A 27,095-nucleotide genomic window follows, 5' to 3' on the forward strand; every position below is an offset into this window, starting at 1 on the left:
GCTAATTCCCAGGGTCCAGCTTTAGTAAACAGGTTACAGGTGATCAGGTACAGGTGAGCCCCTGCACACTGACTTGTGAAGCTCACTCCTTTAGAGAAGAACTTGCTGTGATGTCTATTAAACTCTACCCTTCTCCCCAGGGCCCCAGTCCATGCCTTTAAATGCCACCTGGATGCTGATGACTGTCCCCTTACTGTCCCTCTGCTTCCACACCTGCTGCCTTAGTCTAGGAGGGTATGATTCATATAGTATACTTAGTCTAGTACAGCAGCCAGCATGATCTTTATAAAATACAATTCAGGTCATGTTATTCCCTGGCTGAAAGCCCTCTCCTTTGTTTCTGGTCCAAATGAGAGGCAGAGTCCCAGAGAGTTAGTATCTGCCCACCCTGCTTCAAGCTCATTGCCACCTCAGGTCATTTATTCAAGTGTCTTCTCAAACGCAACCTCCTTGGGGAGGTCTTTGCTGACCACCCTATCCAAGTATCCTCCCTGTCTCCATTGCATCCCTATCCCCAGCTTTTTTCCATCAGAGCACTTATTACCTTAAGTTTTAGGACCTCTTTGTGTTTATTTGCTCATAGCCTCTCTCTCCCAATAAAGCAGATCTTTCTAAGAAGGCAGAAACTTTCTCTCTTTTGCTCAGTCCTCCCGTCCCACAACCAAGAGCCTAGTAGATGGTTTGTATTTGCTGAATGAAAGAGCAAGTAAATAAAGGAATAAGGGTAAGCTTACAAAGGTGTAAGCACAGTCTTAGCCTAGATTGCCCCCTCAGAAGCAAGAACACAATTCAAGGAGTTGTGGGCAGGTGGTTTATTTGGAAGGTGATCCCAGGGAACAAGAGTGAGAAACCAGAAGAAGAAAAAACCCAAGCAAGAATATGTTATCAAGCTGGTCCTGCTGGGAGCAACTGGGCCTTGATCCCTGAAGCAGGTAGAGGCCTCTTCCAACGGTCCCCTGAGCATTGACAAGAGAAGTCCTGATCCAGCAGCTTCTGAGCGGGCTGAGGCTTCCCCCAGAGGTGTTAACACTCTCAGACTGCTGGTGCAAGGGGCTGAACGGGTCCCCCCAGAACACAAGGAGCCAGGGCAGTTAGCAAGTGATGTGCAGTGAGCACTGGAGATGAGATTTGTCAGCACGAAGTGGGAGCCCATTCAGAACTGTCTGGAATCAGGGGTGGAGCCAAGGATGAGAGGCAGGGCACTGGGGCACCTGCTGTTCATGCTGTGAGGGAGATGTTCCCAGGGGTCATGGGGGCATGGGACCCACCCAGGGAGTTCAACACACAATATTTGGACTGAATTGAAAGGAATGAAGTGAGATTTATTAAATTATGCTAAGTGAGGTTTAGAAACTCTCCCCAAACTTGAGAGTTTATAAGATCTGAGCCCACCATTCAAACCCAGGGCGACAGGATGACCCAGGCAGTCTAGCAGGCCTGAGTGGCAGGATGCATTGATGGACACAGGACCCTCACATGATGGGAGCATCCACCAGACACTCAGACTAACGGATGAATCCAGAAATAGGCTCCCATGCAAGGCTGTTGGTCTGGAGATGCCCCACGGACAAAGAGGAAGAGGCAACAGACCCATGCAGTGGAAAGAACACTGGGCTGGCCCGGAACTCGGGCCAGGTGGGTTCTCAGCTCAGCCCGTTCAGTCACGTTCTGTCAACTCTGGGCCTCCGTCTTCCCAGCCAACTGCAGAGAGCACTCTTTGGTCTGACCTCTCTCTTGAATGCCCCGGGCATCCTGCTGTCGCTGAACATACCACTGAATGTGCATTTGTTCCACTGTGAGCTCTAGAGAACAGAAACTTCCCTGACTGACCTCTGTATCCCGGTGTCCTTCACACCCAACCAATGCCTAACATACAGCAGAGTGCTCAGTAAATGTGATGAAGAATGAACACATGAACGAATGGATTCTTTGTGAGAAAAGCCTATGAAAGGGGTTGAGGAAGTAGGATATCCAAGCATGACCATGGCAAGGCTGGCAATGGTAGCTTGAAGCTGGATTCTTCCTTGGGAGACATTAGACTGAGCCCAAAAGAAAGCAGGCTGAATGTAAATTTGACTGAAATTTTATTTTCAGGTCTGTCGTCTTCTTAGCTTAGTCATATTATACCATGATCATTCCTTTCCCTGTGATATTTACCCTCTAGCTCCTAAATATTGTAGGGACCCGGGGCTAGAGACCAAACAGGAAGCCTAGAGCAGGGGATGTGGTCAGGAAAGAAGGCAAAGGACCGTGAAAATATTCAGTACACGGTCATTCACTCCTGTAGCAAACATTCATTGAGCATCTGCCATGGGCAGGCCCTCTGAGGATACAGCAGGCAACAGTACAGATCCTTCTCCATGGGTTACGACTCTGCAGTGTACACACATGCACACATACATGCACAGGTGACTCCACTACCTCCTCCCCTGCCCCCTTCAGCCCTTTGGAACTGAAGTCACCCATGCTCTGCCACAGCCTCACAGCTGGAAGGGAACTTGGTGTCCTCAAGTCCGACAGCAGCCTTACGCAAACAAGGCACCTGCCCCCACCCCCCGCCCAGCTACCAGGGCTACCACAGAACGTGAGGCTCTGTATATAACCCCCCTCATCTCCTTTCTAATGGCTCCCTGCTTATATACAAAAAAAACCTTATCCTGAGGCTTTGGGGGAGGGGAAGAAAACCCCCATAGCCCTGCAGGTAAAAATCCAGGAGACAGGGACCCCACCAAGGCCATGGTCTCCAGCGCCGCCCCACCTGTTGTTTTGTTGGCCTGTTGCTACTCTGAGCAGACAAAACATTTTCACTTCTGGTCTCCAAATGTGAGAATTCACCAGGCCACTGGCTTCCTGTTTTGTACCAGATCTGCTTAAATCTCACTGCTTCTCGACAGCTTTTGATCACTAAGCAATTTTTTAAATATAGTAGTGATACGCCTATGTGCTCCCACTTTGGGGTTCTTAGACTCCTGGGGCAGAGAGAGGGCACTCCAGACGCTGGCCCCTGCCTGGCCACTAGCATGAGACAAGATCATTACCACAGGGGAGCACAGCCCTTCCTGACCAGCCCAGCCTCTTCCTGGGTCTGACCATTTCTTCAGGTAGCCATTAGACAGAAGAAGTCACTGTGGGGTGCTCTGTGTCCAGATCTGCATCTGATGACGCCTGCAGTGTTGCACATGATTGAGGACGGGCAGAGAAAATCAGAAGCATTGGTTTTCAGAGCACCTAAGACTAGACCAGGGATAAAGTAAAGCCCAAGGTTCTCTGAAGAGATTGAGAAATATACAACATAATCTCCTGAGTCATTCCTGGCTATGGCCAGAACCATATAAGCTACCATAAAGAACTCAGAAAAGGTAGAAAACCTGAATTTTGCCTGCAGAAAGTACCCATCAAACAGGAGCCTGCACAGTTAATCTCAAGAAAGACTGGATGCCTCCACAGTGCCTAGCAGCTCCTGGCATATTACAGAAGCTGCATGAACAAATGAATACAAGGGAATACTCAATAATTCAGTTACAGAAGCCAGAGAGTATTTGTAATTAAAAGTGAGAAGACAATGGGGCCCCTGGGGGGCTCAGTCGGTCAGGTGTCTGCCTTCAGCAGGTCATGGTCTCGGGATCCTGAGACTGAGCCCCACATTGGGCTCCCTGCTTAGCCAGGAGTCTGCTTCTCCCTCTCCCTCTGCCCTTCCCCAGCTTGTGCTCTGCCTCCCTCTCTCTCTCTCTCAAATAAACCAATAAAATCTTTAAAAAAAAAAAAAAAAGGTGAGAAGACAACAAGATCCACCAGTCTTAAGGAAGTCACCCGGGGGAAGTGAAAATTGAGCTGGCATAAAGAAGGGGCAGAATTTGACCAAAGGGGTATTAAAAAAATAATAAAAGGAAGAATAAGAAATGGAGCAGCAAGAAGCCCCGAGCTGAGGACAGGGCTGTTCTCACCACACCAGGGGACCCGGAAAAGAGATTAGAGGCCAGCGGGAGGGGCCTGCTTCCTTGGGGGCCAGGAAGCTGAGGGAAGCTGCGAACTTGGACAGAGGCTGTAAGGGGCTGACAAACCATTTTAAAGAAAACCCATTCTTGCCTGGCCTTCAGCACATCGTTTCACTGGCCCCTGATCCTCTGTCTCCTCCCTGTGAGAATGAAGGGAGCCTGCAGACAGAGCCCCTGCCCTGCACTCTAGTACGTGTTCAGCAAACATCAGTTTGCTGGTAAAGAAGGGTTTGGTTGGGAACGGTCTGGTCTTAGATGCTGGCTGGATTTATCCAAAGTCAAAGAAAGGCTAAGGAATAATTTGGATCCTAGACCATCAGAGTCTGAAGGAGCTATAGTTGTCACCTGCCACCTCCTAAGCGAGAAAGTTATCACTATACTTTGTACTTGTATCTTTTGTTCAGTGAATACCTACTATGTGCCAGGTCCTATGCTAGACACTGAGAATACAGAGATTAAAAAAAAGGTACAGGGGTGCCTGGGTGGCTCAGCTGGTTAAGCATCTGCCTGCAGCTCAGGACATGATCTCAGGGTCCTGGGATCAAGTCCTGTGTTGGGGGTTCCTGCTCAGAGGGGAGTCTGCTTTTCCCTCTCCCTCTGCCCCTCACCCTGATTGTGTTTCTCTCTCCCTCTCTTTCTCTCCCTCTCTCAAATAAATAAAGTCTTTGGGGGAAAAAAAAAAAGGCACAGAAACAGATAAGGTCCTTCATCTCCTTCAGGTAAAGAGAGGAGCCTTGGACAGGTAATCTGATTCCTCGATATCCAGATGCTAAAATATATGCCCATGGTGGTGAATGACTAACTCTTGGCCCCAGAGCACAGCAGGGCAAGTCCAGACCAGACTGTATTCTCCAGGGTTCCATCCTCATCCCACTAAGCCTGTGGTCAGGCTGCATCTGTGAGGCCTCACTCTCTCCTCAGGCCTCAATGCTGTCGGTGGCTGTGCAGCCTTAGGCAAAGCGTGCTACCTCTCTGAGCCTCCGTCTCGCCAAATGCAATATGCAGCCAGCGACGGTGCCCACGTCACAAGTTTGCCACAAGGTTCAAGCCGCAGTAGCGCGCACGAAAGTAATTTGCTCTCTGTAGACTGTGTGTTGCGCAAGCGGTTCCTGCTCCTTCTCAGGTCACCAGGGCATCTTTCTCCAGGACCAGGCAGCCTTCCGTCACCACAGTGTGGATTCTACTCCACTCAGCAGGCCTTTACTGAGTACCTCCTACGGACCCTCCTTTTAGTGGTTACTGAAGACTATGGGCCATAACCCTGCCCACAGAGGGCTCACCCTGGCAAGGGGGGACAGCACAAATGGGAGAATCATGGCCACTTGCCATCAGGATCAAATGAGTGGTAACGAGTATGGAGTCCTGAGGAAAGCCACAGGGAAGAGGACACTTGAGCCAACCATGGAGATGAGCTGTGGCTCAGGAGGGGTCAGCAGGGAGGGAGGTGGCATTCTGGGAAGCCCTGGCAAAGACACTAAAAAGGAACAGGGTAGCACAGGGACTGGGAGTGGGCAGCCCGGAGAAGTGCTGGCTCTCCAGACTGTCTCCTGGCTCTTGGGGCCAGGGCAAAGAAGAATAGCTAAGAGGGGAGGGTGGGTCTAGGGAAGGTGCTGGAATGGCCATGGGTCCTACCGCCCAGCCCAACCAGACCCGCAGCCAGATCTCCAGGCACCTGTTCCCAAATCATCTCTGAAGCTCTCAATGAAAACACGTTGTATCCTTGGGAGAGGCCTGGGGTGAAGGGCAATGCTGCGTTCATCAGCAGGACTGAGTGCGGAAGTCAGGAAAACAAGAAGGAGGTGCAGGGGACAGGGAACACGTCAGAGGACCCTGAAAGAGGAAGTAGCCCAGTCTCGGTTCCGCTCCCAAGGATGGGAAATACCCTCCATTCTCCCAGCCCTCAGCAGCTGTCCCTGTGTCCCTACCTGAAGCCACCAAACCTGGGGCGGGACCATCTGGGCCCTGGGCCCCATCCTTTCAAGTTTCCCCAAGGTCTCAGAGTCCTGAGCATACTCAGGGAGCCAGAATGGCCCCCTATGGGCTGCAGCCCCAGGATCCACACTGGAAGGGGCATCATGGAGAATTTCGCTGAGGCTGGACATCCCATGGATTAAGGAATGAGGCCCAGCCCTCAGCACTGAAATCCAAAGAAGGATGTCAAAGTCACCCCATCCCCCCTCCTCGCTGCTCTCCCAATAAAGCCTTCAAGAGAGAGAAGGATCCGAAGCTAGGGGGGCTCTGCCCCACACTCACCAACTCAGGGATAGAAATACTGGGGCCCAGATGAAGATGTCCAAATTTAGAGATTCGGTTTATTAAGTCAGAGCCTGGCTACGCTGGGAGAATGGCCCCCCAGATCTTGGCAGGATGTGAGGGGGTAGGGGCTGGTAAGGCCCCTCTCCTTCCTCCCTTCCTCCCTCCCTTCCCCCTACCCTTTCCTTTCTTCACAACTGGCTAGAACCCAAAGCAAGAAAGAAACCAGGCTCTGGGGAAGTGAGGTAGGAAGACAAATACTAAGACTTCTCTCCTCCGCACCCATCACTGTCCTCGGCTCCTTCGCCTTCTTGGCCTTGGTGCTGGGACATGGGCAGGTAGTTCTAACTACAGGTTTCAGCAGGGGCTGGGCCCCTGTCAGGCCCTGCTCCATCCACAGCTGCCCTGGGAGCGCAGTCTCTCTGGATGGAACAACACTGCATTAAGGGCCTACTAAGACAACATGGGTGTGGATACCACCTCAGGTCCAGCAAGGCAGATCAGAGGAAAAAACAATGACTCACAAGGCAAAGAGTGCTGCTGTCCACCAACTTACATGTGGTGCATGATTTCCCTTGTGCATTAGCTAGTTGGGTTTTTTTTTTAGCCTGGCATGGGTCCCTCCCTGACTCCCACCATTTCTAGTCTGCCCTCCCCATCACAGGGCAAGCCTGGCACAGGAAATGGAGAACACAGGGAGACTGAGCTCTCTGCCCCCGACCCCTGCCCACCCATCACGGAAGCCTACAAAATAAGATCGTATTTCTAGACTGTTTTAAGCACTGACCTCCAAATGGTTTGGGAGGCACTGAGGCTGGTCAGCGTCAGGGAAAACAAAGCCAAGTGGTAGACAGAAGTGTGGGGAGGTTGAAAGCACCAGAATGAAGCAACAGAGTGGGACAGGGCAGGGCAAAGGCCAAGATCAGTCTTCAGCTCTTAGGGGAAGTTGGCTTCTGGTAGGAAGGTTAAAAACAGCATCTGGAATCACCTCCACTCCCACATGACTTTGCCTATTAAAGATATGACTGGTTTTCCGGCCTCTGGAGTCCGCCCTTCAAGGGGAAGTGCCTGGGGATGTCCCGTGGAGAGCTCCTCTGTGGGGCTGCAGGCCTTGCCCACACTGAGCTGAGCTGGGAGGCCTTTGTTCTCCAGGACACCTGGAACCCCTCCCCAGGCTCAGGGGGCTCCTGGGAACCAGTCTCTACTCCTGGGCAAATGCCTGTCTTTTTGTTTGTAGGAGAAAGCCAGTGCTACCCTACCAGACTCTGTCCAGAGAACCTCATGGGAGTCCTCCTGCTGCAGGCCTATGGTGCACCTGGAGTGACTCCTCATCATCCACAACAAGACCCCAGAGGTTGAAGGCAGCCCAGGGAGCCCATGAGGAGCAGGTGCCTCCCCAGGAGCTCCTCCTGCAGAAAAAGCAAAAGGAGAACAACTAAGAGATGAGTCCTGGAAAGGATTCCTCTAAACCACTGCATCTGGTGAGGCTTCTCTCAGGCCAGAAGAGAAGCTCGGAAAGAAACTGGGGGTCCATGAGGGATTCTGGAGGGAGAAAGTGGCTGGGAAAAAGCAGCTGCCATGCAGAGAGGGGATGGGCTTGAAGGCGGGAGGGGTGGAGTAAGGGGAAGGAAGGTGTGACCCAGGGGTCAGCTAGCAATGAAGCAAGGATGGCTCCTGGGCCTTCTGTTCAAAAACGACACTCTGGAGTGATGCTTCTTAGAGAGAGTGGCCATCTAGAACCTTCGATTCACAGCAAAGGGTTGAGATAGAAGCTTGACTCTAGAAGCTGCTACCTGATTAGAAATAGAACGTCCCCAGGAAAGAAAGGCAGGACGTGGACTGGGTGCCCAGGTGGAAAGGAGCAGTCTGCTGCCAGCAGGTGGTGAGGACAGCATGACCCTGGGCCTTGGCACCTGAGATCATCTCCCGTGGACCCACTCCTGAGAAGTGGGGGGCGGGGGGCGCGGGGAGGAGATGAAGCGAATCATCTCTTGGGTTCCAAATAGTCCCTGGTGTTAGGCTTGGGCGCCTGTGCCATCCGAAGACCTTACCAGGGATCAGATTTACTCAGGAACTCACCACTCACCTCTCCCGGGCTCCAGAGCCTGGCACTGCCCCATCAGACTAGCCTGTCAGAGAACTTCATGTAGCCACCATCCAAACTGCTGACATGGCCACTGATGGTGAAGGGTGGACCCACCTCCAGCTCCTTCAGGTTCCTGAGAAAGATGATCCAATCAAGTCTTGGGGGGCTGAGAACCTGGACTCTCCTTGGGAGCCCAACTCCCTAGGCCAGAGCATGGGAAGAACTTCCTGGCCATGGCTTCTCAACCAACCCATCTTCCAGAACAGGAGTTGGCCCACGTCCCAGGGCCAGATGAAGAGCAGGCCCACCCGGGGGCAGCGAGCGGATAAGGGGGCTGTAGGAGCATTTTCTGACCCCCGCTCCCTAAGTCCCTGATGGTCTCCACTTGCTCTTCTCTTCTGACACTACATTGTGCCCGAGATGATATTATTTGTAGTCAAGTCTGTGTCCACCACAGACAGTGAAATGCTTAAGGACAGAGACTATGTTCATCATACCCCCTAGAAACTAATACCACAATACCTGCTACAATAGATTCTTCCTGAGAAAACTATGAGTAGCTGACAAAGGTATGGCTGGTCCCTGCCTGGGGGCAAATGTTAAGAGGATCACCATCAGCAGGGTTTCCCACAATCCTGGCCATGCTCAAGTTTTTATTCATGGTACTTTCTAAATAGACCCCACCTCCTTCCTTTTCTCTTGTTTGCTTAGGAGCATGGGGAGGAGACAAGGAAGAGAAACAGGGCATTTGGGCTCCATACCTAACGCCACCCAGATCTGCTCTGAATCTACTCACCGAATCTGGTACAAGTTGAAGACAAAATTAGGCCCTAGAAAGACAATCAGAAAAGAGAGGGTTAGTACCTCCAGGGAGACCAGTCCATCACGTTTCTGGGAATATCTGGTGCTCCCTCACCCGATCTGGGAGGAGCAAGGTGGCTGGGTTGGACCTCAGGATGCTGTGGGAGGGTCCCAAGCTCCTTCATTGGCTTCTGCCTGCCGCACGCCCAACTTCCCAGAAAGAACCACCAGCTTTGCGGGGCAGATCCTGTGGCTAGGCATCCCCCTTTTCTCCCGCCTTTAAGGGATGTTTAAAGGATGATTTGCCCTGATTGCCCTGGGAAAGAGGCAGTCCTAGTGTAGAGCCCAAAAGAAGCATACCTGGGCTTGACTCCAGACTATACCACTCTTGAACCCTGTGACTTTAGCCTTCCTACTCCATCTATAAAAAACTAAGAATTCTAACCTTACTTGGAATTTTAAAGAAAATCCTATTAGGCAAAGTACACTGGCACAGAGTAGGTGCTCAGCAAACATTCATGGAAGACATGGAAGTCAGCTGCAGGCCGAGAAATGCCTTCTGCCTCAGGGGGTCCCAGCACGCCCTGCCAGCTCTCCCAGGTCCCATGGGAAATGCCGATATGGCTCAGAGCTGGGAGGGCAGTAGCAAATTCGGGGAGACTCCCAGGGAAGTGGAAGCTGAAGCAAGCTTGGGAAAGGGCCCCAAGACCCACAGGCAGGGGGAGAGATGCACAAGGAGCCAGAGTGGGGGCCCCCTGTCCAGCCTGGCCTCGAGGCCCATGCAGGCCTTGGGGATAGACTTTGGTGGGCTCTGAGGGAAGAGAGAGACAGCCTCCAACTGGGCAGGCAGAGGCCTCACTCCCTCAGTCAAGGCCCAGTACCCCACCACCCCCAACCATTCGAGTGCTCTGCCACCCCCACTCAAGTCTTCAACCACTGCAGTCACCACAGGAAATATTTTTGCATGATACCATGCTGAAGGGTGTGCAGCCCCACCCAGCCGTGCCCACTGCTACAGAGAGGAGGGGCAGGCCAGGGCTGGGCTGGCGGGGTCCGGCACTCACTCACCCTCCCAGCAGTACCCGCGCTGGTACCACTTGGCCAGGCTGTAGCCTAGGATGGACACAAGCAGCAGCGAGAGTCCCACGCCGAGGATCAGGCCCAGGGTGCTGATGGAGTCCTCACCTGCAGAGACATGGCCTCCTCTGTCGGCTGCCCAAGTCTCCTCCCTCCCTCCCCACTGCCATCAACATGACGGCTCCCACTAAGATAGCAGCATCAGATACCCAAGTTTTTAGTGTTAGCTTGTTTATCCAAAGTCCCAGTCCTTGACCACAGAGATAGACTGGAGCTGGGAGGGCCTCCTGAAGCCACAGGCCTTCTGCTTATTGGAAAATGTGCTGCAGTTTGGGGGAAGAGCCTAGCAGGTCTCTCCTCAGCCTTGCTCAGTGGTCAAGGGCAGCCTCGAGGCCCCAAGAGGGGAGACCAGAAGATCCTTAGTATCCTCCCCACAAAGCCCGGGGACTGAATGGCAGGGTGTTTACTTGTAAATTCTGCTGCCGCTTATACATATCATTTCTTCCCTTTTTGTGGTATGAGCTCTTAGCTAAATTTATATTTTATTTGTAAAGCCAAACCAAGGTAGAAAGGGAAGGAGGAGGGACGGTGGGGGATTGGAGACGGGGGAGAGGGAAGGAAAGAAGGGAGGTGAGGGAAGGAGGGAGGCAGGGGAGAGGCAAGAGGAGGGGAGGAGGAGAGAAGAAGGGAGGGAGATTGGACCTCTCCAAGGAGATGAGATGGGCCTGAAGCTGAACTGGCAGCAGAGAGGGAAGCCAGCAGAAAGAGGCTGACAATGGGGACACCTTGGAGCGACCCACCTGGCAGGCCGGTGAAGGAAGAAGAAGGCCAGCATCACTCTGCTGGATGAGCACCAGGAGTGTGTAAGAATCAACCGATCCCCAGCTCCGTGGCCCAGGGTCCTGGGGCTCTGGGGTGTTGCCGGGGGCCAGGAGGCATAGTGGTTAGCCTTCAGCACAGCAGATTTGCTTCCAAAGCCCAGGCCCGTCATTTGCAAAATGTGGGACCTGAGGAATTCCCTTTCCCTCACTAGACTTCAATTTGCTTTTATGGAAAATAAGCATGGTAATAAATACACGTAGACTTGCTATGTTGATTAATGGCAGTGTATTGCAGAGAGCAGCTAGGAGACTCGGCATACACTAGTGTATACAATGTGAACTACAACGGTGTTGCTGTTGTCATTATCAGTATCACACGGTGTGACTGTCCTTTTAAAATATTTCACAATCTCCCCTGCCCAAGCCTTTCCCTCCCCCATGCCCCTTGGCCCTTCTTCCCATGAAAGCATCCCAGCAAAGCATGTGAGTGCCAAATGCAGAAAGAAAGGGTCTGTCTTCCTACTTTTTGATTTCAAAAGCCCAGGCCCTTAGCAAAATAGAAAGGATTCACAACTTAAACAAGAGATGAGCCAAAGCAAGATTGCCTTCCTCGTCATACTAGGAGAAAGATCTCCAGCGGGAGGGAGGAGAGGGAAAACAAGAGATTAAGAGAGAAGTAGGAAAAAAGCATTGAAAAGTTGTCAGTGGGTCCCAGAGAGAGGAAGTCCTCATTCTCTGATCCGATGTTGAGCCCTGGGGAGGCAACAGAACTTCCAGGCAGAGGTGTGGGACCAGAGAGCTGGACTGAGCCCCAGAAAGACAAGAGTGCAGGAAGGATGGCTGCAGGGAACACCGTGGCGGATGGAGCCTCAGACTGCCTTGGAGAGCTGCTGTGCCCACTCATGGCATGCAAGCAACCAAATGATATCTAGCCCCAGGAGAAGCAGGGAAGTCACAGAGAGACCCTCTCAACCACAGAGAGTCACACAGCTGGGATCTCGGGACATCTCTGCAGCCCTCTTCCTGGCTGAGGCTCACAGCCCTGTCCAGATGATGGCCATTGTCATGAGTGTCCACATAAGCACATGACATCAGGGACTACGCACCCTTCCCGACTCCTTACATCCCCATGAGATGGGGGGGCAGGGATCCCCAAAGCCACTAATGGCATCTTCTCTGTGCCAGGCACTTTTTCTAGACCCTTGCCTTATAGCAATAAACAAAATACAAAAATCCCTGTTCTCGTGGAAATTACATACCAGTGGAGGGAGACAGACAATAAACAAAGTAAAGAAATAAACTGTATAGCATCCTGGAAGGGGATTCATGGTAGTGAGAAAGAAAGAAAGCAGAGGAAGAGATGAAAAGCTCTGTGGGGACAGGAGTACAGTTTTAAATAAAGCAGTCAGGGACGGGCTCGAGAAGAAGGTGACAGTTGAGGAGAAGACCCCACAGGAGCTGAAGATATGCCATGCAGGCGGCTACAGCAGAAACATGCTGGGTAGAGGTTCCAGGAGCATTGAGGAGCCCTGTGTGAAGTGGGGGGTGGGGGGACTGGGGGACAGCAGCAGGCGACGGGTAACAGGAGCCGGCTATGATAGTGTATAGTGAGTAGAAGGCAGTAAGGCAGTTTGGGTTTTCCTCTGACCAAGAAGGGGTTGCGAGAGATTCGGAGCAGAGGAATGACATGATTCCATGTATTAAGAGGACAGTCCACTGGCTATTGTGTTAAGAACAGGCGATGGGGAGGGGGATGATGATGATGAAGGGAAATCAGTCAGAGGACCACGGTGAAGCTCCAAGCAAGAGACGCTCACTGAGGAAAGCAGCGCAAGAAACAGAGAGGCTGAAGTCCAAGAGACCATCTGTGTGGGTCACAGAAAGTGTGACAAGAACCCAAGAGTTCAAGTCTTCCCCAGCGACAGGGGGTGACTCACGAGTGGTGGACAGATGACTCAACAAGGCATGGGAGAAGTATCTGCAGTGCTGGTGGAAGCTGAGGTTTTGAAGGGTTTCATCAAAGAAAGTACCAGAAGGAAAGCACCAGCAGGGAAATCACAGGTCTTCTGGAGATCCAGCTGATGAGGGAAGGAGGTGCACCAGCTGTGCTGGCTACCATTTTGTCCTCACCCACAAAATGGTGCCTTCTGGCTGAGGTGAATTTCAGACACACGAATTACTCTATTTCACACCTCTTTATCTTCCTAGGCCGCTCTTTAATCTCCTTTTTTTTTTTTTCCGCTCTTGATATCCTTTTTTTTTTTTTTTTTTAAGATTTTACTTATTCCCTTGAGAGAATGTGAGAAAACAATCGGGGGAGGGGCAGAGGGAGAAGCAGACTCCCTGCTGAGCAGGGAGCTTGATGGGGGTTCCATCCCAGGACCCTGAGATCATGACCTAAGCCAAAAACAGACGCTTAACTGACTGAGCTACCCAGGCACCCCAAGGTTTTATTTGAGAAAAAGAGAGAGAGAGACAGCGAGCAGGGGGAGGGACAGCATCTCAAGCAGACTCAGCACTGACTAAGGAGCCCAACATGGGTTCAATCCCACAACCCCAAGATCATGACCTCAGCCAAAACTAAGAGTCAGACGCTTAGCCACCCAACCAACTGAGCCAACCAGGTGCCCCATCTTTAACTAATATTCTTTACTTAATTCTCCCTTTTGTATACCTTTGCATTTCTTATACTTTACACACACAAGAAGTACACAGATTAACATGATAAACATCCATGTGCCTACCATTAAGCTTCAAAAATTCAAAAATTCCAACATTACTGCTTATTAACTTCAGAGTAGCCTTCTCCTACCTCTCCAAGTAACTGTCCTCTCAAATTTGATGCTTAGATTCCCTAGGTATGTTTTTTATACTATTTCCTTTCTCCTTATTATATGTGTGTGTGTATATATATGTAATTGTTTTCCTTATTTTTAAACTTTATAAAAAGGATGGTGGGATTAGTTACATTCCAGACCATGGCAGAATAACAGACCAGATTTACTCTCCCCACCCCCTAGTTAAACACTAGAAAACCAGACAAAATAGGTAAAATATTGGAGAAAGGTCTGCAAGGTGATGATTCCCGAGAGGCAGAAATGAAACACAGGGCATTCTGTGACTGCCCAGCTTACTGCCTGGGGTGGGTTTCCAACTCCCAAGTACAGGGAGGTGTGACCCAAAGAGAAGCCAGCAGTCCAGGTCGAGGAGAGTCTGGCACCCAGGAGACCAACACAGCTCAAATTTATGGGACGAGAACACCAGAGGGGAAGGGTGCACAGACTGATTTCCAGAAATCTGCAAAAGAGTCCCCTGATGTCCCTGGTTGTGGTCTGTCCTTTAAATTTGCTTATGGCATCTTTTTTGAGCAGAATTTAAATGTGTACTTAGTTAAATCCATCCATCCATTTAAAAACTCTTATTTAAGATATCCATCTTGGGGCACCTGGCTAGCTCAGTCGGTTAAGTGTCCAACTCTTGATTTCAGCTCAGGTTATGATCTCAGGGTCGTGAGATCCAGTCCCACATCAGGCTCTGTGCTGGGCATGGAGCCTGCTTGGCTTTCTCCCTCTCCCTCTGGTCCTGCCCCACCCCCCACTTGCTCGCTCTCTAAAATAAAATAAAATAAAAATAAAATCTCTAAAAAAAAAAATTCATCCCTACTTCAAGATATACACCTTAGTTTTCTTCTAAAAGTTTTAAAGTTCTGTTTTTCACAGTTAGAACACTCATCTACCTAGAATTCATTTTTTGGATGTGTTCTAAGGTAAGGATCTAATTTTTATATGGGAAGTTATTTTTCCATACTTTGCCCTATGATTTTCATTGTTGTCATTTTCATATAACAAGTTTTCCTTATATGTTTGTTTCTTTTCCTGGGCTCTCTATTGTCTTCTATTGGTCTGAACATTTATCACTTTAACACTCCTACGTTATCTTAATTACTATAGTTTCATAATAAAAATTGAATCTTGATCGCTGGCAAAATAAATACTCCTCCTAATTCCCCCTCAAAAACATGTAAGTTATGATGGATACTTTGCCCTTCCCTGTGAATTTTAGAATCAGCTTTTCAAGATTACTGCAAACCTCTATTAGGGCCTTGATTGGGATTGCCATGGATTTATGGGTTCTTTTGGGTAAAACTGATGTGGAGTCTTCAAATTTATAAATATGGCATATATTTTCATTTATCTGTGTCATCTTTTATTATTTTTATAAGATTTTATTTATTTGTCAGGAAAGAGAGAGTGAGCAAGTACAAGCAGGGGAAGTCGCAGGCAGAGAGAGAAGCAGGCTCCCCGCTGAGCAGAGAGCCCAATTTAGATCTTGATCCCCTGACCCTAGGATCATGACCTGAGCTGAAGGCAGGCACTTAACCAACTGAGCCACTCAGGCATCCCTGTATCATCTTTAATAAGCTATCATATGTTTTGCGATTTCCTCTTTTAAGGGTTTTCCTTACCTTCTTGCTAGATTTATTCTTAGGATCCAAATCACAGCTCCAAAAATGAAAACCACAACATCCAAGAGAAAAATATATTGGGATGGGATTAACAGCAGATTGTTACAGAAGAATCAAAGCTGTGCACTTGAAGACAGAGCAACACCAACTTACTCAAAATGAAATACAGAGAGGAAAAAACAAAACAAAAAAAACAATGAATGGAAAGAGCACCAGTGAGGTGTGGGAAAACTCCAAGCAAATTAGTACATGTGTAACTGGAGTCCTTAAAAGAGAAAAGAACAAGAAATATTTGAAGAAATATTTGGCCAGTTTTTAAACTTAAAGAGTCCATCAATTATCTACTCAAATAATACCTTTCCTTCCCAATGAGGAATTCTGGCACCCACGGTTGATAGCAAACCTATTTTCCTTTTCATTACATCAAAAACCCCTGGGCCAGCTATAGGAAGATGACGATTACATTTCCTTTCTACCAAACCTCTGTAAGAATCACTATTTTCAACTACAGTGTATGTATAAGGTGGAAAGTATGCCAGACAAGGGCATGGCGTCTTGTAAGACCTTGGACAGGAGGTGAGTCTCTGTGTTGGTTATAAAGAGCAAAACCAAAGATTTAGAACCAGACAAAGCAGATCAATATATTGGGGTATATTTTCTCGGTAGAAATAAAGAAGCTTGACCCTTCTTCTCTCCTGTGAGATGTTTGTGCTGAGGTGGAGTGATCTTCAAGCACAGCCAGAGACTTCCTCAGAAATCATTTAGGATAGCTCTACTATAGCAATGATTCAAGAGGAACAGGGAAAACCCTACAATCTTATGTAGGGGAGTAGTACTTCTTTGAACTCTGATACATTGTGCTGAAATGCAGGTTTCATGTAAGTCTCAGTAACTGTGACATTATGTTAAACTAATAAACTGAATAAAAACTGTTCGTTCTCCACTAACTAACTGTTCCTTCTCCACTAACTCAGGAAGGGTCAATAAAACAATGTTGTTCCCAGAGATGGTGCTATAGGTGAGAATTCTCTCTGTTTTTTCCAAATAGGCTGTCAGATATGCAAGTCTCAGAAAAAAAAATCTACCATCACTTTTTTGTTTTTCCTTTTTTAGGCTGCAATATTATTGCCATTCTATATATATATTTTAAAGATTTTATTTATTTATTTCACAGAGAGAGACCAAACAGGCAGAGAGGCAGGCAGAGAGAAAGAGAGGAGGAAGCAGGCTCCCTGCCAAGCAGAGAGCCAGATGCAGGACTCGATCCCAGGACCCTGAGATTATGACCCGAGCCGAAGGCAGAGGCTTAACCCACTGAGCCACCCAGGCGCCCCTGCCATTCTATATTTTAAGGAAACTATAAAAAAGAGCTCATAGAAGCTAAGTAATTGCCCACTCTGAGGGGCCCTATGCACCCAGTTATTTCTGGCTCCGAAGTCCATAACCCTTTCATTATACTTTATTGCTTAAAATGACTTGCTCTGCAAGGCTATTAGACAGAAATTTTTAAAATTTTAGATGGCATCTCCAAAACTATGATAACACTTTTCTGAATAGTTTATATGAAGCTTCTTTATGTCAGTAGTTAGGGAACAGTATTAACTCATCACTGAAGCTATCCCTAATACATTCACTACCATCAACTTAGAAAAGGCTCACCATTTCATTACCTACAGCAGGGAGGCGTATAATCACAGGACCCAGAAACAGCTTCAGATCACTAAGATATTTGTTTAAAATGATGCTATTTATTTTTTTTTATTTTATTTATTTATTTTATTTATTTTCAGCGTAACAGTATTCATTGTTTTTGCACCACACCCAGTGCTCCATGCAATCCGTGCCCTCTCCAATACCCACCACCTGGTTCCCCCAACCTCCCACCCCCCCCCCCGCCCCTTCAAAACCATCAGATTGTTTTTCAGAGTCCATAGTCTCTCATGGTTCACCTCCCCTTCCAATTTCCCTCAACTCCCTTCTCCTCTCTAACTCCCCTTGTCCTCCATGCTATTTGTTATGCTCCACAAATAAGTGAAACCATATGATAATTGACTCTCTCTGCTTGACTTATTTTACTCAGCATAATCTCTTCCAGTCCCGTCCACGTTGCTACAAAAGTTGGGTATTCATCCTTTCTGATGGAGGCATAATACTCCATAGTGTATATGGACCACATCTTCCTTATCCATTCGTCCGTTGAAGGGCATCTTGGTTAAAATGATGCTATTTAAAATCAGAGTCCTGAGGCACCTGGGTAGCTCAGTCTGTTGAACATCTGACTCTTGATTTTGGCTCAGGTCATGATCTCAGAGTCTTGAGATTCAGCCCTGCATAGGGCTCCATGCTCAGCAGGGAGTCTGCTCAAGGATTCTCTCTCTCTCTCTGCCACCCCGCCCTGCTCACACTCTTTCTCTCTCACATAAATAAATAAATCTTTAAAAAAAAAATTCTGAGTCCTATTTTGTATTACTCATGACTTATTGGATTGAGGGGAGCATTTCTCTCAGCCCCCCACTATTATCATTAAGATGCAGATTTGTGTCCAGCTCAGTTGCCATATGGCTAATAAGGAGTCACTATTACTGTGATCTTTTATTAGTCCTGATCCCATAAAGGACCATGGGGCTCTAGGGGGAAGTGAAGCATTCAAGATTACCCTTTACATCTCCTTTCCCAACCTGCTTTACTACTCCTCTCAGTCATGCTGATTGGCCCAAGTTCACCAGTGGGCCGAGTCAGTGAATGTCAGAAGGTCACAGGCTTGACTGTTCTACTCCACTTCCTCCTTCTATGTGTCTGAATAGCAAGCAACCAGTCTACCATCATAACCCCCTCACTTATGCTCAGGCACTCTCCTTATGACAGCTCCCTGTCCTTGCAAGCCAGAGTGTGGTTAAGATTCAGGATTTGGATTTGGGTAAGGAGGACAGAAAAAAAAAATGCCCAAGCATCTTCAGCCATGGTCATTATTCTAGCCAAGTTTTCAAGACAGATGTGTGGGGACTTGAGACACAAAACCTCTGATATAATGTTACTTTATTTACTTTAACATTTGTTTCCTGTTTCTTTATATACATCTCTCCCAGAGATTTTGTGTAATCAATGGTAGGACTTCAGTATTCCTAGATATGGCCAAAAAATCACCGACTCCATTAAAACCCCTTTGGAAAAAGCCTGTGCCAACTGGCTTCACAAATAAGCCCATGCTTGTCCTTATAGAAAGTACTGATCTAGGAAACTCAGGTTTTTAGTAAAGAAGGAAACTGGCATAAAGTGTACTTGAAAAGATGAAGAAGAAAGAGGAAAAAGTGGAAGAGAAAAAGAAGAATCTGAGAACAAAGGAGGGTGAATGGTAGTTAGAAGATGGGGAAGGAAAGGGAAGAATTGAGAGAAGAAGAAATTTGTGAGTATGTGGTTTGAGGTGAAATCGTAATTTCCCTCTCTGAAATTAGGATGCAGGACAATATAGTCAGTTATCATTATGTCAAACAAATAGCATGTCTGGACATAGCCACCCAAATAAATGGCATAGCAACTGCACATGCAAAGTTGTATAAGTATATAGATAAAACCAAATGCAAAGAAGGACCGAAACCCCAACCTAGAACAGAACATTACTCAAAAAATAGGAGTAAACACCTCAAAATCATTTGACTCTTTAGAAGTGCTTACTAAAACCATGCATTAAAATGAAGATTACAGGGAAACAAAGATTAAAGAAACAAATCAAGGACCGCATCATATTATTATGGAGATATTATATTCAATATAAAAAGCAAGGAATAGAACAGGTATCATTAAAAAGGAAATTATTGACCTAGAGACAAAGCTTAAGAAAAGCATAGAGGATGGGGAAGAAAAACTCAGAAATTAGAGCAATTAGAGAAAAAGCTAATAGTTATGGAAGACAAAGATTATACAACTGAAGGAAAACTGGTAACTCTGAGGTTGAAAACCCAATAAATCAAACAGAAAATATTCTCAAAAAATATTTTCCCAAATCATAGGACACAAAAATTCCCAAAACTAGGACACAAGATGGGTACCTGGGTGGCACACTCAGTTAAGCATCTAACTCTTGGTTTTGGCTCAGGTCATGATCTCACTGATTTTGGGGCATTGCTGTTCTCAAGCCCTAGTGAGGACAGAGCTACAAACATACACATCTCCATGTATTTCTATATCTTTTTGTATGTGAAAAATCTGAGTGCACATCAATAACTCCAATATAGGGTGCCTGGGTGGCTCAGTGGGTTAAACCCTCTGCCTTCGGCTCAGGTCATGATCTCGGGGTCCTGGGATGGAGCCCCACGTCGGGCTCTCTGCTCAGCGGGGAGCCTGCTTCCCCCTCTCTCTCTGCCTGCCTCTCTGTCTACCTGCGGTCTCTGTCAAATAAATAAAATCTTAAAAAATAATAACTCCAATATAACACCAGAAGTTTTATTCCATCATCCAAGAGTGAGAAATCTGGCTTCTGTTAATTGACTAATCCTCTCTATGTATTCACTTCCTATCTCTGCTGCCCACCCTCTGCCCTCCATGCTCTCATCATCCTGCTTGGGATCTGACACCTCTGACTGGGCTGCCCTGTCATGGCTTTTCAACTCACCCTGTGTGGGCCCTGACCCTGTGCCAGGCCACTCTTCCAGGGGATATCTTCTGCACTCTGCATGGGTCTGACTCCCCTTGCTGGGCCATCCCCTTCAAGCCCACCATGGATGCCTTCCTCATCCCACTCAGGTCCTGATTCCATGAGCCAGATCACTCCTTCAGGAATACCCTCCTTACCTGGCTTGGGCTCCCTTATCAATGAACACATCTACCACCAAAATCTTGGCTTCTGATTACCATTTTCTACTCTAGGAAACTAGGATTCCTTGGATAAAAGACTGATTCCAGGACTGGCAGGAAAAGCACCAGATGAACTTGTAAATCTTGTCCCCTGCTCCCACCTCAAAAAAGAAGGGTCTAAAGAATAACAGGGGCATGTCAAAAGAACATATAGGGGCACCTGGCTAGTTCAGTTGCTGGAGTGTGAGACTCTTGACCTCAGGGTCACAAGTTCAAGCCCATGACAAAAGATATATAAACCAGTTTCTGTTGGGACCGATTCCACGTTAAAACCTGTTAAACCGGGCGCCTGGGTGGCTCAGTGGGTTAGGCCGCTGCCTTCGGCTCAGGTCATGATCTCAGGGTCCTGGGATCGAGTCCCGCATCGGGCTCTCTGCTCAGCAGGGAGCCTGCTTTCTCCTCTCTCTCTCTGCCTGCCTCTCTGTCTACTTGTGATCTCTCTCTGTCAAATAAATAAATAAAATCTTTTAAAAAAAAAAAAAAAACCTGTTAAACCCCTAGGGCCTGCCTGGGCCTACTTAGCCAGAGTGACTCCATGTTGCCTAGGTAGCCATTTTGTTGTTTAATAAACGCCTCAGCAGTTACTGGTATCAGTTCTGGGTAACCGTTGCTAAAACCCACACCTAAATAAGGCCAGACAGGTAGGAGACATCCCATCAGCCAAAGCCACATATGTAGAGGTCTGTGGTTGTGCCCTATAAAAACTAGCCTGTAAGACCAAGGCGGGGGTCGCTCTCTTCAGAGTCTGACTTCTAATGCTTGGCATAGAATAAACTTTGCATAACTTTCACTTTGTCTCAGTCTCGTTCCTTTGATAATGGACCCCATCTTTTCTATTGGCCGAATCAGGATAGTTTGAACATCAAGATAAATTATAGCGCTAATAACCCACTGGATAGCAAAGAAACCTAAATCCATACAGATATTAGTTAACTAATGAAAAGCTAAGTGCATAATGGGATATTTACATGGTTTCAAATCCCTTCTCACAAAAATTTATTTTGAGAAAGAGAACTAACTTGACAAAGGGGAACCCTGGCAAACACTCTAATCAAGTGATAAAGTGGACATCAGCAGCAATGACCCACACACAAAAGATGTGCCTCCCGACAGGATGCCAGGGAGAAGAACGCGGCTTCATTCCGAGACATTCCTGCCAAAGATGCAGAACTTGAACCAAATCACGGGGAGACATCATACAAACCCAAATGGAGGGCATTTTACAAAGAGCTGGCCTGCAATCTTCAAAAGGGTAAAGGTTACAAAAATCAAGGGAAGACTGAGGACATGTTTCAGACCAAAGCCGATTAAAGAGACATGATAACTAACTACAACCTGTGATTCTGAACAGGGTCCTTCTGCTATAAAAGCCAGTGCTGAACAATTGACAGGACCTGAACAATCTGAAGGAGTAACATACTGATACTAATTTTCTGATTTTGACCATTGTATCCTAGTTATGTAGGGAAGTATCTCTGCAAGGAAACACACTCTGTTGAGTTGTGATGGGGGCATCAGGCTAATAACTTATTCTCAAATCATTCAGGGAAAAAAATTCTGATTTACTTTTTTTTATATATACTTTCAACTTTTCTATAAGCTTATAATCATTGCAAAATAAAATTTAGTAATTTTTAAAATGCAGCTGGTCTCTGTTTAATGGTTTATAAAATCTCCAGAGCATTTTATAAATGAAAAATGCAAAGTTTAAAAGAATATGGTATGTATGGTATATATATTTACATATTTTATACACATATTTGTATAAATATATTTATATATTTTATGTATATTTTCCAAGAGAGTATATTGTTACATGCATACACTTTGTACAAATAGTTATACAAACACATTTATGTATCTTATGTCTATTTTTCAAAAGATTATACATTTTGTTACACATGTATATATAATTTTTCTGGACAGACACAGAAGAGAAATAACACAGTGATCTGCCAGAGCCAGATCTGGGTGGCGGTGGAAAGGTGATTTTATTTTTTATCTAATATCTTCCCTCGTGGTTTCGATTTTATTACCAGGTACATATGTTAGTCTAATTAAAAAAAAAACACAAGAATTTTATGAAAAGTAAGATTCTGTACCATTTTTGTCTTTCTTATTTTTGTGCATTCAAATAAACGAATATGTTAAGCATTTGTATCTGTATACATTTAAAAATGTCTATAATCAGGATAAGAGTTTAACAAGGGTGAGATACCTTCAATTAAGTCAAGTTCTGAACAATTTTGGTAGCAAGGAGACTTTATCTGATGTTTTATTTAATTTTGGCTTTCTAATTTAAATATCTGACGAATTTCTCTTGGTGACCAATTAGCAAGGATTCTGGAACGTGCAGGCTTCAAGGTAGTTATACCAGAACCATGTTGCTGAGATAAACAGCCTCTCACTTATTAATGTAGATGTGTGTTTCCACTACTTTGCTCATCAAAACTTCATCCTGTAGATATGTCTTCAAATCTACCCTCCTGTCTGGTTCTAAGACCTCTGACAAGCATTTTACAAACTTGAAGGTTTTAGACATAATAAGTTTAAATAGGGTTTAGATTTTATAAACCCCTGTGTGTTCTCTTCCATATTTGTTTATGTGCTGCCTTATTAGTAGAGTCAAGGGGATTTTCCTATCGTTTTTGTTGTATTTGGCTTCCTGATAATGTCCTTGTAAAATCAAGAAAGTCTATAGCAAGAGAATCTACTCAAACACAGAATGCTTAGAACAGATTTTGGTTTTCAATGATCTCTCGATAAGAGATGAAAGGGAAGCCTCCCTCTCTCAAGGCAATTATAGGTATAGAAGAAGTTTCAAGAAGCACTTCAAATGAAAGTTTACATGAGGTTTCAGAAGACCGTCAGACAGCAAGAAACCACTTACAGAATTCTAGAATCCCTGGGCAATACAAAACAGAGGTTAAGAATTTGAGCGCTGGTGCCAAACAGCCATGAATTTGAATCTCTACTTAAAATTTGTCTTTGAGCAAGACACCTAACCTCTCCCAAACTCAGCTATTTATCTATCCAATGGAAATAAAAGTACCTACTGCTTCAAACTAATAGATTCTTTGAAATAATGTCTTTCTATCATAGCATTTAATAAGTATTAAAAGTAGCAATGTGGTTATTGTTGTTGCTGATTGCTTTTTAAAAAGAAGCCATCACGGTCTCAATCTGTTTTAGCAACCTCACAATTCCCAGGCTCGGGGACCACAGTGTCAAGGTAGAAGGAAGAGGGAAATGACTACTTTCTATATGCAAGATATTCTTCACAAGATATTCTTTCTATATGCAAGCTATTCTTCACAAGAATTGGAATATGTGTCCATTAGGCTGCCAGTTGGTAAGACCAGGTTGTAATTATGAATATTAAGTGGTGAGGAGTTTTCTCCTGAACTTTTCCTCTGACTCCCTATCATCTCTAAGTAGAGCCCCAGGACCAAGCTCCTATCCTTGGCCGTCTATGCTCCACGCAGCATTCATTCCCACATTCCCATACACTCGACAGTATTTGTGGAGTTCCTGTTCCGTGCCAGGTCCTGCACTAGAACTGGTCATAAAGTGGTCAAGGCAGACAGGATCCCCGCTCTCATGAGCTCATGCTCTACAGGGAAGAGGTATGTTAAATAATCAGCCTAGAAATCAGTTGATCAAAAACACATATTCTAGGAAGTATGGTGTGTCAGAGTGCCTGCAGAACAGGGGAACATGAGCTATTCTGGGAGATTAGAGAAGCCTCCTCAGAGGAGATGACATTTAAGCAAGACCTGAATCAGAAGTGAAAAGCAGCATTTAAGGCAAACAACAACGTGTGCAAGGGGCCTGAAACAGGACAGAGCATGGGACATGTAAAATAAGAACTACAAAGACTAGTGTGAGAGCAGAGCATGTTCTGGTGCAGGACAGAGGAGAGGAGCAGGAAGTGGGGCACCGAGAGAAAGGGACACAGGAGGAAGAGGAAGAGATAAATGGGGTCTTATAGTACATGTTAAGGAGTCTGAACTTTATTCTAAGAGCAATGGGAAACCAATCAAACATTTAACTGGTATAATGTGACCAAATGTGTTCTAAGAAAAACTCTGACATGTGTGTAGAGTAACTTACCGGACAGCCAATAGAGAGGCAAGGAGACCACTTGGAAGGCAAGAGACAGTGACTTGAATTTGGGTAATTATCATCTCAGCTATGGAATACATGGAATCAGTAATCCAAACATCCAGCAGCTGAGCAGGTAGTTTTAGGGGAAGGGATATAGTATTAAGGCTTATATTCAGTTAATTAGATAACTAGTTCAGGCCAAAACAGGATTTTACTGCCCTGGTCCATGAGCTCTGTAACAGCCTCTTTAAGGTTGTTGAATAATAAAGGAGTCAGAGAGAGAAAATGCAGAGCGCCTGGGTGGATCCGTCAGTTAAGCATCTGTCTCCGGTTCAGGTCATGATTCTGGGGTCCCACATCAGGCTCCTTTCTCAGCAGGGGGCCTGCTTCTCCCTCCGCTCCCCCTGCTTGTGCTCTCCCTCAAAATCTCCCTTAAAATCTTTAAAAAAAAGAAAGAAAGAAAGAAAGAAAGAAAGGAAAAGAAAGGAGAGAGAGGAAGAAAATGCTAGCATGACAACATGAGAAGAGCCACTTACACTCCTCCAATGAAACTTGTGAAAAATGAAAACAACAACAACAACAAAAAAAACACTTAAAGCTCTGGAAATGGTTCTAAGGGCAAATATCAAATGAAGAAATATCTATGCAAGAAAATCTATGAAAATCTGGTAGGAAAGGCAAGCATATGTGCTATTTGAACGAAGACCACCACCTCCCTCCCCCCACTCAGCCCAGCAGAGACTCCACTCCAGACTGCTGCATCCATGAACAGCACAATGCTCCCTCTCCCATCACACCCAATTAGAGGGATTTCTTCCCAGGAGGAACAGGGCCTCAGCATTTCTCATCCTGCCCCTAGCTACTGTTGCAGAGGCTAAGTCCCAGGTGAGTGTAGCTGAGAAGTGGGGGCTTCCTCTTCTTGCCAGCTGCCTTTTATTGGATGGAGGAAACACCTTGGGCAAGGCATGCTAAGAATACTGAGGCCCTGATTCCCCCTGCCTCAGCTTATGAGAGCGAGCTTCCACACCAGGAGAGACAAATCAAGAGGACCTCAGGCTGCTGCTCCCCACCCACTGAGGGCTCAGGTCCTAGAGGAAAGGTGGCTCTCAAAGACGGATCTGCCATTGTCCCCAACCCTAGCCCCATAGCCTGGCTCAGGTTTTTCAGGGGGGGGGGGGCAGGCCATAAAACAGATAGCTCATAATATCTTCCCACAGGAACTGGCTTCCTTTGCAACAGAACATAGAGTCAAACCTAAGCTTTGCTCTCAGCACAGTGGAGGTCGTAGAGAAAAGCAAATGAAGGGAGATTCAGGGATTTAATGAAAACACAGCTTAACTGTAGGCTAGCTAGTTTGTAGGAGAAAACCAGGGAATGAGGAAAGCTGGGAGAAAACTTTGTGGAGCCAAAACACATGTCAAACAGAGACCTCAGAAACTATTCCTTCAAAGGAGCCAAAATTTGACTGGATTCATTTGTAGAGCAATTAATACCACATAGCTTGTTGAAAACAACAGAGGAATCAACCAGCAATTAATGGAGTTTAACAGCTGGGTGTGGTGGAGAAAAGCAAGGAAGAGAGCACTACAAATACCACTGTCATCCCTGGGTAACTGTGGGAATATTCAAAGCTGCATCTCCCTCAGGAGCAAACAACATTAAAGGCTGAAAACTAATGGGAAAAAGGAGACTTCACTAAAATAATCCAGCCAATCACTAAAAACTAAACAAGAAACAAAAGCAAGCCTGGGGTGGGGAGAACCAGCTGCCAAAAAAAGTGAATATATGACAACGCAAAGAAATCGAAAGTATAAAACATATTCCAGAAAGAAAAGCAGGTAACATGAATTACATGAATTGCTGCTCTGGGAGAGCAACAAGATGTTGGATTTAAAAGAAAAAAAACTTCAAAATACCCATTAAAATCTCTTTAGAGAACTAAAGGAAAGTGTGGTTAAGTAAGTAAAGGAAGATATGATAACAAGGTCACATAATATAGAGAATATCGATAAGGCAATAGAAATTATAAAAAGAGTCAGTTGAAATTCTGGACACGAGAAGTACAATAACTGAGATAAAAAAGTCATTACAAGGGCTCAACAGCAGATTTAAACCAGCAGAAGAAAGAATTAAAGAACTCAAATCACTAGATTGGTAGAGATAATACAAAAAAAACAGAGAAAAAAAAGAATGAAGAAGAGTGAACTATGCCCAGAGAAATGGCAGACACCAAAAAGTGCGCCAACATACCTATAATGGGAGTACCAGAATGAAATAAGTGAAAAAACAGAGAAAACATTTTTTTTTAAATAATGGCAGAAAACATCCCAAATGTATTGAAAAATAATCTATATGTCCAGGAAACTCAATAAACCTCAATATGATAAATACAAAGAGATCCACAAACAAATATGTCATGGTCACTTACAAAGGACCCCCAATAAGATTAGCAGGTAGCTCCTCAGAAGAAGCAATGAAATCCAGAAACAGTGGAGTAACAAAATTCAAATTGTTCAAAGCAAAAAAAAAAAATCAGCCAAGAATTCTATATTCAGCAAATCTATCTTTCAAAAATGAAGGCAAAATAAGGATTTTCCCAGAAAAACAAAAATTAGGACAATTTGTTGCTAGCAAACCCA

At 46.0% G+C, this 27,095-nt stretch overlaps 1 protein-coding gene across 1 annotated transcript in view; it reads right to left on the minus strand.

Annotated features, from left to right (window-relative positions):
• Positions 1-4,673: 4,673 nt before the first annotated feature.
• Positions 4,674-27,095, minus strand: part of SMIM35 (small integral membrane protein 35) — a 65,730-nt gene continuing 43,308 nt past the window's right edge. Inside the window, exons 2-5 of the mRNA XM_047690963.1 lie at positions 10,204-10,320; positions 9,131-9,164; positions 8,335-8,467; positions 4,674-7,657 (exon numbers count right to left, since the gene is read on the minus strand). Coding sequence (XP_047546919.1) covers positions 8,368-8,467; positions 9,131-9,164; positions 10,204-10,320 — 251 coding nt within the window. The 3' untranslated portion in view covers positions 4,674-7,657; positions 8,335-8,367. The remainder of the gene's footprint in view (positions 7,658-8,334; positions 8,468-9,130; positions 9,165-10,203; positions 10,321-27,095) is intronic.

Source organism: Lutra lutra, chromosome 10, assembly GCF_902655055.1.
Source record: "Lutra lutra chromosome 10, mLutLut1.2, whole genome shotgun sequence".
In the NCBI taxonomy this organism is placed as follows: domain Eukaryota; kingdom Metazoa; phylum Chordata; class Mammalia; order Carnivora; family Mustelidae; genus Lutra; species Lutra lutra.